General features: G+C 39.8%; 1 protein-coding gene and 1 long non-coding RNA gene across 5 annotated transcripts in view; one reads left to right on the top strand and one right to left on the bottom strand.

Moving 5' to 3' along the window:
* Positions 1-17671, bottom strand: part of SLC39A12 (solute carrier family 39 member 12) — an 82478-nt gene that overhangs the window by 62602 nt on the left and 2205 nt on the right. For all 4 annotated transcript variants that reach the window (XM_055296684.2, XM_055296685.2, XM_055296686.2 and 1 more), the window contains exons 3-4: positions 10040-10321; positions 6199-6406 (exon numbers count right to left, since the gene is read on the bottom strand). In XM_055296684.2, coding sequence (XP_055152659.2) covers positions 6199-6406; positions 10040-10321 — 490 coding nt within the window. The remainder of the gene's footprint in view (positions 1-6198; positions 6407-10039; positions 10322-17671) is intronic.
* Positions 7784-16550, top strand: LOC129491971 (uncharacterized). The gene is made up of 3 exons (XR_008660678.2): positions 7784-7896; positions 8914-9006; positions 16078-16550. It is a non-coding gene; the product is annotated as an uncharacterized lncRNA (long non-coding RNA).

Here is a 17671-nt window from a genome sequence, read left to right as displayed (position 1 = left end):
AATTTGAAATGAAGAAAACAATACAAAAGATCAATGAAACAAAAAGTTGGTTTTGTGAAAAGTTAAAGAACATTGACAAGACTTTAGGCAGACTAAGAAAAAAGAGAAAAGATCCAAATAAATAAAATCAGAGATGAAAAAAGAGACATTACAACTGATACTGCAGAAATTCAAAAGATCATTAATGGCTACTATGAGTAACTATATGCCAATAAATTTGAAAAATCTAGAAGAAATGGACAAATTCCTAGACACACACAACCTACCATGATTAAACCAGGAAGAAATCCAAAAACTGAACAGTCCAATAACAAGTGATGAGATTAAAGCCATAATAAAAATCCTCCCTGTAAAGAAAAGCCCAAGACACAGTGGCTTCACTGCTGAATTCTACCAAACATTTAGGAGAACTAATACCAATTCTATTCAAACTATTCCAAAAAATAGAGGAGGAGGGAGTACTTCCAAACTCATTCCATGAGGCTGATATTGCCCTAATATCCAAACCAAAGACACATCAGGAAGGGAAGGAAAGGGAAAGGAAGGGGAGGGGAGGAGACGGGTGGGGCAGGCCAATATGTCTGATGAATATTGATGCAAAAATCCTCAACAAAATACGAGCAAATTGAATTCAACAATCCATTAAAAAGATCATTCATAATGACTAAGTGGGATTTATTCCCTAGCTAGGATGCAAGGTTGGTTCAACATATGCAAATCAGTCAATGTAATACATCACATCAACAAAATAAAGAACAAAAATCATATGATCATTTCAATTGACACTGGAAAAGCATTTGATGAAATTCAACATCCTTTCATGATAAAAACCCTAAAAAATGGGGTATAGAAGGAACATATCTCAACATAATAAAAGCTATATACATTAGACTTAAAGCTAGTATCATACTGAATGAGAACAAACTGAAAGCCCTTTCTTTCAGATCTGGAACATGACAAGGATGCCCATTGTCACCAATGTTATTAAACACAGTACTGGACATCCTAGCTAGAGCAATCAGAAAAGAGAGAGAAATAAAGGGCATCCAAATTGGAATGGAAGAAGTCAAATTATCCTCATTTACAGATGACACACAATTTATGTTTGGAAAAGCCTGAAGACTACACACACACACACACACACACACACACACAAACTATTAGAACTGATAAGAAAATCCAGTAAAGTTGCAGGATACAACATCAACATACAAAAACCAGTAGCATTTCTATATGCCAACAGTGAACAATCTGAAAAAGAAATAAAAATGTAATCCCATTTACAATAGCCACAAATAAAATTAAATGCCTAGGAATTAACCAAAGAAATGAAAGATCTCTACAATGAAAACTACAAAACATTGATGAAAGAAATAGAAGAAGACACCAAGAAAATGGAAAGTATTCCATATTCATGGATTGGAAGAATAAATATTGTTAAAATGTCCATACTTTCCAAAGTAATCTACTGATTCATTGCAATCCCTATCACAATATCAATGATATTCTTCACAGAAATAGAAAAAACTACCCTAAAATTTATATGGAACCACAAAAGACCCAGAATAGTCAAAGCTATCCTGAGCAAAAGAACAAAACTAGAGGAATCACGTTACCTGACTTCAAACTATATTACAGAGCTATAGTCACCAAAACAGGAAGTACTGGCATAAAAACAGACACATAGACCAATGGAACACAATAAAGAACCCAGTAACAGATACACACACCTAAAGTGAACTCATTTTAGACACAGGTCCCAAGAACATACAGTGGGGAAAAGACAGTCTCTTCAATAAATGGTGCTGGGAAAACTGAACATCCACATGCAGAAGAATGAAACTAGAACCCATCTCTCATCATATACAAAAATCAAATCAAAATGGATTAAAGACTTAAATCTAAGATTTCGGACTATGAAATACCACAAGAAAACGTTGGGGAAAATCTTGAGGACATTGGTCTGGGCAAAAATTTCCTGAGTAATACTCCACAAGCATAGGCAATCAAACTAAAAGTGGACAAGTGGGATCGCATCAAGTTACAAAGCTGCACAGTGAAAGAAACAACAAAGTAAAGTGACAACCCACAGAATGGGAGAAAATATTTGCAAGCTACTCATCTGACCAGGAATAATAACCAGAATATACAAGGAGCTCAAACAACTCTAGAGGAAAAAGTCTAATAATTTGATGCAAAAATGGGCAAAAGATCTGAATAGACATGTCTCAAAATAAGACATACAAATGGCAAACAGGAATATGAAAAGGTGCTCAACGTCACTGATCATCAGAGAAATGCAAATCAAAACTACAATGAAATACAACCTCACCCCTGTTAAAATGGCTTATAGCCAAAAGATAGGCAATAAAAAATACTGGTAAGGATGTGGAGAAAAGGGAACCCTGGTACACCGTTGGTGAGAATGTAAGTTAGGACAACCCCTATGGAGAACTATCTGGAGGTTTCTCAAAAAAACTAAAAATTGAGCTACCATATGACCAACAATCCCACCGCTAGGTATATAGCCAAAAGAATGAACTTAGTATATTGAAGAGATATCTGCACTCTCATTTTTGTCACAGCACTGTTCATGATACCTAAGATCTGGAAGCAACCTAAGTGTCCATCAACAGATGAATGGATAAAGAAAATTTGGTACATATACACAATGGAATACCATTCAGCCATAAAAAAGAATGAGATCAAGTCATTTGCAACAACATGGATGAAACTGGAGAACACTATGTTAAGTGAAATAAGCCAAGCACAGAAAGACAAACATTGTATATTCTCATTTATTTGTGGGATCTAAAAATCAAAACAATCAAACTCATGGACACAGAGAATAGAAGGATGGTTTCCAGAGGTTGGGAAATGTACTGGGGGCGGGGAATAGTTAACGGGTATAACAAAATTAATTAGAAAGAATAAGACCTATTATTTGATAGCACAACATGGTAACTATAGTCAATAATAACTTAATTGTAAATATTAATATTAAAATTACTAAGAATATAATTGGACTGTTGGTAACACAAACAATAAATGCTTGAAGGGATGGATATCCCATTCTCTATGATGTCATTATTACACATTGCATGCCTGTAGCAAAACATTTCATGTACCCCATAAATACATACACCTACTATGTACCCACAAAAATTTGAAAAAAGAAAAAGAAAAAAAGGTCAAGAATTTTATATCCAGCAAAATAATCCTTCAAATTGAAGGTTTAAAAAAAGCCATTCTCAGATAAACAATGAAGGAGAGAATTTATTGCTAGCAGACCTGTCTTTTAAGAAATACAAAATGAAGAAAATGAAGTTTTTTAGGCTGAAAAGAAATGACCAAATTTACCACTTGGGTAAAGTTCCCATTTTGATTAAGTTCACTGAAAGAAATGACCAGCACTGGAGATGTAAAAATGTGGGTTAATATGAAAGACTCTATAAATATACTTTTTCTCATTTGTTCTCTAAACTTAATGAGAAAATACTACAGGCTTCTCTTTCAAAGTCAGAAACATAGTAAGGATGCAGATCATCCCCACTACTACTTAACATTATATTGAGGTTATTAACCAATGCAATTAGATGAGAAAGTAAATAAAAGAGTGAGAATTGGAAATAAATAGGCAAAACTATATGTATTTAGAGATAGTATTATATATCTGAAACCCCTAAAAATCATACAAAAATAATCATGAAGCAGGTTATAAAATTAACCTATAAAAATCAGAAACACACATATATACATATATGTGTATATACACACACACAAACAAAGATCAGCTAGAAGATTGATGAAAGAGGACCTCATTTAAGAAAGCCAAAAAGAATGTTAAAGGCATAGGTATAAACATAACAACAAATGCCTACAATGAATGTGAGGGAAATATATATATACATATTATATATATACAAATATATATAAATATATAAATATATATAAATATACGTATATTTATATATAAATATATATATATATATGTATTTTTTTGAGACGGAGTCTCGCTCTGTCACCCAGGCTGGAGTGCAGTGGCACGAACTCATCTCACTCAAGCTCCGCCTCCTGGGTTCACACCATTCTCCTGCCTCAGCCTCCCGAGTAGCTGGGACCACAGGCACCAGCCATCACACCCAGCTAATTTTTTTTTGTATTTTTTAGTGGAGACGGGGTTTCGCCGTGTTAGCCAGGATGGTCTTGATCTCCTGACCTCATGATCTACCCACCTCAGCCTCGCAAAGTGCTGGGATTACAGGCATGAGCCACCGTGCCCAGCCTGGGAAATAAATATTTTTAAAAGCAAACTGTTCTCTTCTGAAGGATGCATGGCCACTGTTATTATTTTAAAAACTGTCAAATTAAAGTGTCAAGAATTTGTTTTTACCTTCCCTTAAGAACCTCAATAAGATGAAGTAGTGAGGAGAGGAAGTTTTTCTATTATAGGATTATTACACTAGTAGGGAAGAAATGAGTTAGAAGATCACCATTTTTTAAGCCCTAAATAATTAATCAATGTAGGCAACTATCATCAATAGCTTATAACTTCTGAAAAAGAGACGACCAAATGTTACATGCTTCCTACTGGAAGGTACTAACAAAACAGCTAAGCAACCTTATCAAGCCTCTACATATAACAGCCCCTACACAAGAAACACAGTGCACAGAAATGCATGACAGAGGACTGGGACTGAAATCAGCAAACTCCAGATGGAAACCAACCGCCTTTGTTTTTCAACAAAAAAAAACTTGCAACAAAACAGAAAAGATGGAAGAAGTGTGACATGTATAAAAGAAACTTAAGGGACAAACCAACAATTTGCATTTTATGGACTTTATTTTGATCTCGATTCAATAAAAATAATTTTTTTAATTATGAAAACATGAACATCAACTGAATTTTTTTTTTTATTTTTTTGACATGGAGTCTCGCTCTGTCTCACAGGCTGGAGCGCAGCGCAATCTCGACTTACCGCAATCTCTGCCTCCTGGGTTCAAGTGATTCTCCTGCCTCAGCCTCTGGAGTAGCTGGAACTACTGGCACATGCCACCACACCTGGCTAATTTTTTTTTGTATCTTTAGTAGAGACGTAGGTTTCACCATGTTGGCCAGGCTGGTCTCGAACTCCTGACCTCAAGTGATCCACCCGCCTCAGTCTCCCAAAGTGCTGGGATTACAGGCATGAGCCACCGCACCCAGCCTGAATTTTTTATGATGTTAAAGAATCGTTATCAATTTTTTACTCATGATAATGAGGTGCTTTAAAAAAATAAAATCCAACTGGGCACAGTAGCACACTCCTGTAGTTAGCACTTTAGGAGGCCAAGGCAGGCAGATCACTTGAGGCCAGGAATCAGAGACCAGCCTGGGCAACAGTGAGACCCCTGTCTCTACAAAAAATAAGAAAATTAGCTAGGCACGGTGACACACACCTGTAGTTTCAGCTACTCAGGAGGCTGCAGTGGGAGGCTTGCTCGGGCTCAAGAGTTGGAGGTTACAGTGAATTGTGGTTCCACCACTGCACGGGAGCCTGGGCAACAGAATGAGACCCTGTCTCTAAAAACAACAACAACAACACAAATCCATCTCAGGGGCATTTTGGTGAGTATTTTAAGAACTAGTCATTCCATTTTTAATGCCTTGTCAAGTACAAAGAAATGTGCAAAACAAACATTCGAATTCCAGTTCTGACATCCCATTTCATCCTGGAGCCCCAAAAAGCAGGTAGTCAGGAATGCAGCAAGGATGGCTATTTCACATTACTTCTATTTGAAATTAAATGACTTCCATGATTGCACGGAAACTGCTGCCAAATGTCTTGCACAATTTGGAATACTGTTCTTTCATTCTACACGACAGTTTGTTAGGCCTGGCCCAGCATTATGTCCCAAATAAGACACTATTCGGTTAGTATTTATGGCAGATCATAAAACCTCCTCCTCCCTCTACATCCACAATTCCAATCACTTAGAAATAGGCCAAGTCCACGTTTTTGCCTCATCACCGCATAGCTTTCATAGAGCACGCTTGCCTTGAAAGGCCACGTAAGCTGTCTGACTTTATGACTCTATAAAAATGGTATTTAAAACATACCTGAATGAATTCAGTCATCAAGAGCTTCGGCCTTTGTTTCTGGCATAGCTTATTTAGTAGGCGTTACTTGGAAGTTAAATTCGTGAAAACATCCTTACCTGATAGGCGGAGTGTATTCGTACGATTCAAGGAACTGAAAATATATTCTGTAAAGTAGTCTGGGGAAGGCAAGTTTCCTTGTCCCAGACAGACACCCTGGAGGGACAAAGTAATGATCGTGGCTGCCAACTGAGGAAGCGTGTTTTCATTAGCACCTTCACTGCTCACTATTCCAGATTTGTTCTGCAGCGTTTTGGTTTCCATACACTGAAATCAGATACAAAATAAAGAGAAAATTGTAACTTCTGAAGTTATTTTGATTCAAACATCTCTGAAATTTCCCCCTAAAGCGATAACGAATAGTTTGTCTAAAAGAGAACTGAATCATTTGAGGAATATGACTATCATCTTTCTCCTGTCTCAGACGCAACTCTATTTGGAAATTACGTGTTTATCTACCATGGCACTGAATTTTTTAACCCTCATCTCACTGGTCCTTATTTATCCAGCTTTTCTCCCTATCCTTTTTTTTTTTTCTTTTTTTTAGACCGAGTTCAGCTCTTGCTGCCCAGACTGGAGTAAAGTGGCACAATTTTGACTCACTGCAACCTCCACCTCCTGGGTTGAAGCGATTCTCCTGCCTCAGCCTCCTGAGTAGCTGGGATTCCAGGTGCCTGCCACCACGCCTGGCTAATTTTTGTATTTTTAGTAGAGACGGGGTTTCACCATGTTGACCAGGCTGGTCTCGAACTCCTGACCTCAGGTGATCCACCTGCTTTGGCCTCCCAAAGTGCCGGGATTACAGGCATGAGCCACCACATCCAGCCTCACTATCCTCTTAAAGATGTGTTTTCTCCAAGGGGATCTCCTGCTCTTATTGTTTAACATCCTTAAAATTGGTGGGTTGTTTCTCTCCCCGCTTTAAGTGCAACCTGCAGGAGAATGATTTTCAAGTTGACATTCCCTACCCTGACATCACACAGGCTCTGCTGCCTTGCGTCATCACAGGGCCCCTCTACTTCTCATCTGCCTCTGGTCCCAAGCTCAGTGTGTACTCATTGCACGTCAAATCTGGCACACTGTCCATGTTCTTTGAACTCCCAGAGGACATAGGACCTTTTTCAAACGTGTATATCAATTTTCCTCAATTAAATTATAAGCATGTAAAAAGCTCTAATTTTGCTTTATATCCCACTCACACTCCCATTCAGACATTTGAGTGCCTACAATGTGCCAGGCACTGTACTAAGCCCATTTCATATGAAGTGAAGGAGAAAACTCATCAAAAGAGAGATCAAGGGAAGGTTACCATGTCAAGGTTGCATTCTAATGACTTAGGACAAGGAGAAAACGTGCCCACTGAACTTATTTTTTTAAAGTCTTTCATCGAAGGGCTTGGCAGGGACATATTTATAACCATGGTCCAGAGCAGAGTGGAAGGCTAAGAATCAGTTATCAAAATTTTGATAAATTTGGAGAAGTAGCCAGAAGTTCCATGGGTGAAAAGAACAAGTGGAAATAACAGAGTTCGAACCTCACAGAAGCACAAGTGTTTCATGCAGGTTGTGAAACAACAGTGGTCTCAAAACCCCATTGAGGATAAAGGAGAATTCCAACCATTGTTCCCATCCCTGAAGTCCTTCGCGTGGGGTCAGGAACACCCAGCCTCCATGCAGTAGACAGGGCTACGAGAACACTAGGGAGAGATCCCTGTTCATTTACCATGGAATCAGCCAACAGTGGAGAGAATACAAGAGGTAGGAACACTGAGAGATGGAGTCAGGAAGATAAAACATAGAGAGGTTTGGACGAAACAGATTGAAGGAATGGAGAGATGTTGCTTTCTGAGCCATTAGGGAGCTTGCCTGGATTGGGGTATCAAGTTGATTCTCTTGGGGATCTGGTTGAGGCCCACTTGGAGCAGCCGTTAGTGACTTGATCTGTGGAAGCTGGGTCCTGTGCAGACCAAGACCTGGAAATTCAAGTAATGATGGGCCTGGTGAGCCAGAACCTCATCTGACCTCACGCCATCTAGTCAGAAAGAACTAGATGTGGTGAAGTGCCAAAAGCCTCCTTCAAAGTCTGGACTGATTGACTTCCCAGAGAATCCCAGCCCAGCTGAATGAGCTCGCCGACCCTTCCCGGGAACTAGAGACAGTGGTGTCATCCAGGTGTTCACTGGTCTGAGGCGTAGCAGAGTGTTATGACTCAGCAGGTGTTCAACTCTTAATGACAAAGGGTGTTCAACTCTTAATGACCGAAACTAGCTGGAAAAAGGAGTTCTAGATATAATACTGATTTATTCTGTTCTGGGGCTGTTTTATCTCAGAAATACTCAGAAGCCTGGGTATTTGCAGTATGTGTGGGATAACCAGAAACCTGGAAATACACACCACATCACCTTTTAAGTACTTTTAAGTGCTGAGTTATCCATGAGGCAGTAATGGGCAGGATTAAAATCTTAGCAGCCAATTTGAATCAAACTTGGATTATATATGTTGAAGAAATTATATGTAGGCACACCTCCTGGTTTAAGTAGAAAACAGTTCTGTAGAGGAACCCCTTTTTCTTTTCTTTTTCCTTCTTTTTTTTTTTTCTTTTAGAGATAGGGTCTCTTTCTGATGTCCAGGGTAGAGTATAGTGACACAGTCATAGTTCACTGTAACCTCAAACTCCTGGGCACAAGCCATCCTCCCACCTTAGCCTCCTGAGTAGCTAGGACTACCAGCTCATGCCACCACATCCAGCTAATTTTTTAAATTCTATTTTCGTAGAGACAAGGTCTTGCTATGTTGCCTAGGCTGATCCCAAACTCCTGGCCTCAAGTGATCCTCTTGCCGCAGCCTCCCAAAGTGTTGGGATTACAGGTATGAGCCACTGCACTGGGCCTAGGAATCCCTTTTCCTAAAATGAAAATAGGAATAAAAATATGGTCGCATTTTGAAATTAACAGGATTAGAGCTACAGATGTGACAGTCACAAAGTCCTTAGCAAACAGCTTCTCCATTTGCCCTGCCAATAAAAGAAATTAAACATATTTACAGCAAATTAGAGGATATGTTTGCTGGTTGTTAAGCTGCAGAATGCCAGAATTGAGAGCAGGAACTAAATTTGTCTATACATGTTTATGAATAATTCAAGAAAAAAATGATTTCCCCATACTCTTCAAAATGTAGTAATGGCTTCTCAATTAATTCTTTAAAAAAAAAAAAAACATGGCTTATATAAACCTTATGTTCAGAGAACTTTAACTGCTGAGATTTCCCACTGCAAACCAGAAAGCAAAAACCTAACTGAAAGGCCAGTTTTGCTAGAATAGTAATGAAGGCAACAGAGACCAGGTGGGAGTTGGGAGAGAGGAGAGGCATTTGAATAGACCCCCTACACAGGCAACACAATTCAAATGCCACAAAGGGATATCATCTAGGGCTGGCAACCGTGAGTAATGCTTTCTGCAAGCTGCTTCTTCGGTGAAATAACTAACGATAATTTATCTCTTTCAAATGTCTCTGCCTTCTCCTTTCCCAGCCAGAAAGCAAGGCAAATAGAAACATTGCTATCCACCGCTACAGCTCAGTCCTTGGAAATTGGTCAAAAAGCCTTGGGTCATACTGATTTGAGAGCTCAGAGGGACCCGAGAGAAGAGAGCTGCCCTGTCACCTGGACTGCCCGTCCAACCACCCAACTTCTGGCGAAAACTCCTCTTCCAATTAGTCATTACATTTCCTCCTTTGGACTTGGAATTTTAAATTATGTCATTTAACAGCTCATAACCAAAACCCACAAATACTTACCTCCCTTTGAAGTCCTTGAATGTCTTAGAAATAAATGAGGAACAAACAATAAGGCTCTAGGACTGTATCTTAGCAGCAGAGCCAGTTAGCAATTTTGCCTTCTTACCTGGCTTCGAGAAGTGTCAAAATACTGCCTGGTGAAAGCCAAGATATCTTCTGTCTCATTCTGTGAAAGGAAAGAGGAATCTTCATCCTGCCTGAGGCTCAGTAGGCTGTGTAGGTAAAACTTATACTCTTTATTACTCATGTTGAGCTTTGAAGAACAGATCTCTTCCTGATGAATAATGTAATAGAGAAGGAGAAGAGAAACTCTCTGGACCACTTCTTCTCTAAGCTGATCGTCAAAATTTCCTCCAGCTATTAGTAATAGTGCATCTGGTTCAAAGCACTGTGGAAGAAAACAATAACAACAGCAAAAGAAACAAAGCTTAGCAAATAGTTCCAGAACACTAATGACCACCAGGGTCTTCCTTGCTTATCATTTTATAAATAGAAAGGAAAAGCAGGCAGGACCAATAGCCAGATTCAGAGAGCTGGACTCCCACATAACAATGATGCCCGTCTAGGGAACCCTTTTTTTCCACTAAGAGTAATTCCTGTCTCCAACTAGACTGGCCACAAGTTGTTGATCTGTTGCCTTGTGTAAAACAGATTATTCTTTGGCTTTTAAAGTGATGCCCATTTGCATTTAGAATAAAATCCAAATTCCTTGCAATCTTCTTTTTGGTCTGGCTCCTGTCTACTCTACCCTCCTTCTTTCTCTTAGCCTTGGTCCAGCATCTCACTCAACTTCTGCCCCTGTGATTTTACGTCAACTTCACCAAGTTCTTTTCCACATTCTTCCAGGACTTCTCGTTCCCCTCATTTTCAGGTTTCAGCCTAAATTGTCACCCTCTCACAACACCTTCCTAAAGATTCCCAACCTGCGTTCCCTAATACAGAACTATTTGATAGAAATACAAGGCACACTGCAAATATGAGCCACACGTGTCATTTGAAGTTCTTTAGCAGCAAGATTTTAAAAAGTAAAAACAGCTAAAAGTAACTTTTGTAATATTCTAACCTTATGTATCCAAGATTAAATTTTTTACCATGTAATCAAAATTTTTAAAAATTAAGATATTTTAAATTTTTCTTCTTGAACAAAGTCTTTGAAAACTGGTGTGCATTTTATGCTTACCGGCACATCTCAATTTGGATGAGCCACGAATCAAGTGCCCAACAGTTACATGCAGGCTAGTGGTTACTGTGCTGGACAGCACAATTCTGGAACACACCATTTAAAAAATTTTCTTCATAGCACTCCTATTGTAAAATTGCTTTGTTTACTTGTTTATTCTCTCTCTTCTCTATGAGAACTGTGGCCCATTAAGAGCAGATTTTGCCTGCTTTTTGCATAGTCCTATCCTCAGCATATAGCACAATACCTGGCACTTAAGAGGTATAAAAATTTTACAAATGACTTCCATCTGCCCCTCTTCTATCCTATTTAGGGAAATTGTCAAAAATGATTTTGTTGAAGGGAATCATAACATACTGCCCCAAAATATGCCACTGTAGCATATTATTTCGAGCTGAAGGCAACTGAGCAACAGCAGGTACAGGAAGGGTTCTCTGCCCTTCCCCTTACTATCTAAAAGCGGGCCATAAGTTTCCCATGAGAAAGGTATCCTTGCTGTATCACGAAGAGGAGAACATTCTTATCGCTGGAGATGGGGAATTAATGCTGAGATGAACCTATACAAACGAACCTTACTAAAATAATCCTCCACTGGTATAATGTTAAAAAAAAATTTTGGTTTCCCATACATATTTCCTAGTCACTTTCCCACAATTTACCATCTCTAGTCCAAATTCACTTTTTTTCTTGCTCTTGTCACATCCCCACAATTATTTATTATTCTTTGTTAAAATGGTATATAAACCCCTGGGTCTAACCACTTCTTAGGAGTTTTCACTTTTTCTATGATGCCCCTATTCCACATAAAAATATTAACATCAAATGTGTGTGGTTTTTCTCCTGTTAATCCATCTTTTGTCCATTTAGTTCACAAGCCCCAGCTACAGAATTTAAGATGTTAGAGGAAACGTCTTTCCTCCCCTCCACTGTGTTTCATAAACCACAAGCACATGCCCAGCTCCTGCAATCTGAGAAGTTTACGTGGTATAAGGGATTTGGATAAATGTTGTGGGACAGTGAGAAAAGGACACAGGTATTGTGGACCAGAAGCTTTCTCAGCAAGAGGGAAGCTGCCTTTCTTCAGAGACAGTTGGGGAGCTCCTGAGAATTCTCACAAGATCTGAGAAGCAGCCCCAGGACACAGCCACAGAGTGCAAGCACTGAGAAACGCCTTTCCTGACTCACAGACAGATTTGTCCCATGGTAGGGATATTGTACTACAATATCTTTTAATCTAGTCTTCTTTGAAGTGGAAGTTTTGGGGGTTCTAATTCCAGGTCTTCTGTACAACCCACTGTGTTGCATCTGCTATGTAATCATCTGAGTCAGGAAGAAACAAATGTCATCCATCTCCAAATCAAAGCATAATCACATTCTTCATAAAACTACACAGACTTTAATCTCTCCTGAACCCAACTGCAGGGGGTCAAGTACTCAAATAGAGGGGACCCAGGGGTTCCACTAAGAGCAACTCTCAATGTGGATATTAGGCTCCACTTCTAAAACCTCAGCATCCCTTTTCTGCTCCCTAAGTAGCCCAGAAGAAAAGTCCACACCTTGGTAGCTGATGGCAAGGCTGACACCAAGACCCAAAAGGCAAATCCATTGAAATAAAAGTGTAATGAAAAAATTACACTTTTATAAAAAGTGTAGATTTAAAAAATGAAATAAAAGGTTCTTTGTACCAAATAACCTCCTGAAACTAAATTATTGGTACTGTTAACTACAATTTGTTGGTAGCTATGTGCCCAGCAATGTGCAGAGTACATTTTCCATTCAGTTATTCCTTAGTGCATAATCTAATTGGTTCTGAAAAATGCATAAAGTAATGAATTTTTTAATAAGAACCCTATTTTATTATTTTAAGTGTGAAAAACAAAATGTCTCCAGCCTATGTAATAATCCACCAAGTATTTCTAAATATTTGATTTTTATAATATAAAGCAACTAGAAGACCAACTACTCAATTATTTAATGCACAATGAATGGATACATTTGTGTACAGTAGGCAAGGATACTGCAAAGAACACATGAATTACACCTTTCTTCATGAGAAAATTTACTCATAGAATGTGTGAAAACCAAGACTAAAGTGGGTAAGAAACTTGCCCAAAGCTACACAGCTAATGGTGGAGAGCACTGTTAGTCACAATTCCTGCTCTTCAAAGAACAGGACGCATTCTTTTATTCCTTCCTTTTGTGCCATGGAGAACACAGGCTATGGACCCACTGATATACTTGATAGGCAACCACTTTGACCGGTAATTTTCTCTCCCTCCTATTTGATGGGAGTAGAGGTCAGTTAGGTGGCTAAGAGATTGGTCCAAGTCTAACATCAATCAGAACAAGGACATGGTACAACGAAAGCGTTGAATGAGTTTATGTTATACTTTCAAGTGCTACTCAGGTCGTTTGATGGGGCTGGGTAGGTAGGAAGAAGAATGTCTATGATGCAAGGAGTAGGACGCTCATGGGGCCATGAGACCAGGGCAGGGCTTGGTGTATGAGCACTTGGCAGAACATGTGACCACATTTCAACCCATCTGAGATGCGGAGACTCCTGTCCATGCATCATTCTGCCTCAATGTCTTTGCCATGTACCTTTCCAGGGTTGGAATTGGAATGCATGGCACGGAACAGCAGAGAGCAGGGTCCGCACTGTAATCGTGTGGGTAGGCATTCCAGAACTGTGTATAAAAGGCATACAACATGGAAGGTACAATTGGTTTATGGCTTTGGAAAGCTTGAAACACTTGTAGAAGCATCTCATTTTGTCTGAACAGAGATTTTGGTAACCTTGAATGAAAAGGTGTTGCGTCACATTTGCTTTGATTTTTTGAGGCCTGCTAAATCAAAGCTTAATTGTGAATCAAATGACCATGGGCTGGAAACCTTTCTCCCTTTTATAATATTTGAATCTTAAAGAATTTATTTTAATACAGAAGGCGGTGGCGTGAGGAAAGGATACGGGTGGAAGCCTCAGAAAAGCTACCATAAAATAAGAATTCTTCCCCTGGACATAGATATGACAAAAAGCACTACTGGGGCTGTTGGATGAGGACAGAGCTGGAATTTTCAGTTCAACGCCACTAGATTTGTTTTGTTGTTAATGTTTTTGGAAGTTGGCTCAGTTGTGTTTGGGAGAGGATATTTAGCAAAATGTTGCAAATACTGCCACCCCACAGGCATCAAGATCTGTCCAAGGCTGCTGCCTCTGGTGAAGCAATTCTTTGTTTAAGAAGAATGGACTCATTCAGGAATAATCCTTTGATTTTCCTTTTAATCTTGTCAGGTGGGGGAAAAAGCTTTAAGGGAGGGGGGGAATCTCATAAATTCTGGGAATCAGTTTTAATGACTTTATAAGGAAATAAACTTTGGGAAAAGACTGATTAAAATGCAAGGAGAGGCTCCTCTTACGAGCTAAACAGCCTACTCGGACACTTGGTAGTAACTGCCCACCACATCCTGTAGGCACATCACATGGCCTCCCTCAGCCTTGAAATTCAACTTTGCTTATGATCTATGCCAGGTGAGAGCCTCAGCTGACAAAAAGCAACATGGTAGCTGTCTTCTCCTACATCAGTAAGACAGCTGTCAGGCCTCCAAGATAAACTTTAGGGGTTTTAGACTGAAAGATGTTTAACATTTGATTTTAAATAATGGGAAATTTTATATTATAGAAACTCGAGAACTTAAAAGAAGACAGTATCTTGTAAGTTCTCAGGTTTCTATAAGGTCTTTTTTTTTTTCGGAGGTGGGGGTGGCTAACAATTGATTGTAAATATAAGAGAGAACGTGTATGTCTTTTTTTCCTGACAAAGAGCTGGAAGGATGTTGCTGACGGCAGGTACTGGCTCTTTAGGGTCTGCACTAGATTTAGTGGGTCTTCTGACTGACAAAAAGTTTTTAACTGAGAAGAGTTATGATAAAATTGTTAGATAATAAGACAAAGCTGGGTGTTTTCCACACTTTATTCCATGACAGTTATGACAAAGGAGTCAGGGGCTAGGGCCAGATGTGAATTAAATAGAGACCCTTAAAGCAGTGGTTCTCTGCTTTGAATGTGTCTAAGAATTGCCTGGAGAACTTGGTTTAAAGTTCTCAGAATCTAGGACAGTGGAGGGGGGCCTGGGACACAGGTGGGTGGGAGATTCTGAGGAATGGCGCTGCTCTAGTGTCCCTGGAAAAGGAGGAATCAGACATTGCTGCGAGGCACAGGGAACAGAAGGAACTGGAGCTCGTATATCTGACTTTCTGCATATGTGTCCATGAGATCCACAGAGATCTTCCTGGGACATAATACATGTATATCCACGTGATTCTCAGAGATTTGATCCCTGAGAACATATGTGTCCACGTGATCCTTGCAAAGATCTCCCCGGGGAGCACACATGTCCATGTGATTTTCACAGATATCTCCCTCAGGGGCACATATACATCCATTTGACCTTCACAGACATCTGACCCCTGAGGAACATGTGTTTGTCCATATGGTCCTCACAGACCTCCCTGAGGAGGGACTTATTATCCCAGCCTTCCGGGTGAGGAAGCAGAGGCTCCGCATGTCTCAACACTAGAAGGTGCCAGAAAAGGGCTCTTTCCCTTTCAGAAACCTGTGTAGGGTTATGGTTCTCATAATTATTGAAGTGGAATGTATTGTTTTGGAGTTATTTCATCTCTCATGAAGTTCATTAAAACTATATTCTAACCCTTCTCATTAAAGAAAGAAAAAGCCAGGATCAGCCCAGAACTATTCATTTTCCAAGACTGCAGCTTGATTGAATTTATTTTAAATGTGCAATGCTCTCAGATACTTCGGATTAGCTTTTTAAAAAATTCACTTTTTATACAGACCTAAAATTGGAAGCATTTTTCCTCCCAACAAATTCAAGATACCTACTTCCCTCTTTTTTCAGACATTTATGGATATCAACAAAACCCCTTAACCTCTCTTTTTACCACAGAATTTGTAGCATGAACCCTCCCTGTCAGCAGACAAAGTCCCTCAGATGACAGAACAGACTCGGCCACAAGCTGAAGCCCTGCGGTTTGCGCCAGAACCGGCGTGTTTGTGAAAGCCAGAGGACTCTGTTTTCTCCCTCTTTTCATGAATGATGGGAGACATTTCCTAAGCTCCTTCCTGATGGGTGATTGGGGCGAACTGAAGCCTTCCGAGCAGGTAAAGCTGAGACTCACTTCTGCTTCTCCTGCGTTTCTTTCACAGAGAAGGAGGGTGAAGCTATTAAAGATGGTGTTTCAAGTCCTAGGAATGAAACTGATTCAAATGGGGAGCAAACTGGCTAAATTCCTGATACTGTCACAGAAAACAATAAGTGCTAAACAATCCTTCCCCCAGCCTTGAAAATGGAGAACAATTTTGCATATTTACCTTCCTCCTGCCTTGAAAATGGAGAACAATTTTGCATATTTACCTTCCCCCCAGCAAAACTGCTATTCGACCAGCTTTAATAAGGCACTTCACGTCATTAAAGGAGAACATTCCCCTGAAGCGAATCCTCAGAGGACATGAATAAGAGATGACTTCTGGTTATTTCCAGTGGGACGTCTTCTGTTGCTATCTATATATATTAATGTCATCACAGATGAGTTGCCTATTATAACACATTTCCTCTGGGAACCATTGGGTATTTTAATAATTATTGAATTATTTATTGCTCACACAAAGCAGAGAAAAATTCTCTATGAGCAAGACCTCTTCTGTTATGAAAAAACAAAACACTTGGTCAGAAAGTGTTCCCCTCCCCTCCCTCCCTCACCTCTGCATGATTGAGAAAGTCTGCCAAAATGTATCTTGGAGACGGTTGTTAGCTTTTGTTTTACTTATTTACGTATGCTTTCATTTATGTATTTATGGGTTCATCCTAAAAAATCTCATGGGTCAAGAATGGGAAGGTGGAATAGGTTTTATTTTTTTCTTTTGTAGTCATTTAAACACATGAGCTCTCACCTCTTTCCATCCTACCCCACCCTCCCTAATGAAGAAATTCTCAGACACCACTAACGTCATATGAAAGTGACCTGGAGGCCGGGCGCCGTGGCTCACGCCTGTAATCCCAGCACTTTGGGAGGTGGAGGCAGGCAGATCACGAGGTCAGGAGTTTGAGACCAGCCTGGCCAACATAGTGAAACCCCATCTCTACTAAAGATACAAAAAATTAGCTGAGCATGGTGGTGGTTGCCTGTAATCCCAGCTACTTGGGAGGCTGAGGCAGGAGAATCATTTGAACCCAGGAGGCAGAGGTTGCAGTGAGCCAAGATCGTGCCATTGCACTCCAGCCTGGGCAACAGGGCGAGACTCTGTCTCAAAATAAATAAAATAAAATAATAACCTGGAGAGACTTTTAAAAGTTCTATCCTAGGCAAGTAAAATCTCAGTCTCTAGAGGATGACACCTAACACAGGTATGCTGGGAAACCTATGCAGCTGATTCCAATCAGGGTTGAGATTCACTTTGTAAGGTAAGATCAGGCTGTGAGTCAGGCCTCAGGAGCCATGGGTGCCACTTCAGCTCCACCTGCAGCATCTGTCGCCCCAGCT

The sequence above is a fragment of the Symphalangus syndactylus genome, chromosome 10, assembly GCF_028878055.3.
Source record: "Symphalangus syndactylus isolate Jambi chromosome 10, NHGRI_mSymSyn1-v2.1_pri, whole genome shotgun sequence".
Taxonomy (NCBI): domain Eukaryota; kingdom Metazoa; phylum Chordata; class Mammalia; order Primates; family Hylobatidae; genus Symphalangus; species Symphalangus syndactylus.
This window is presented reverse-complemented; position numbering and strand designations above follow the sequence as displayed.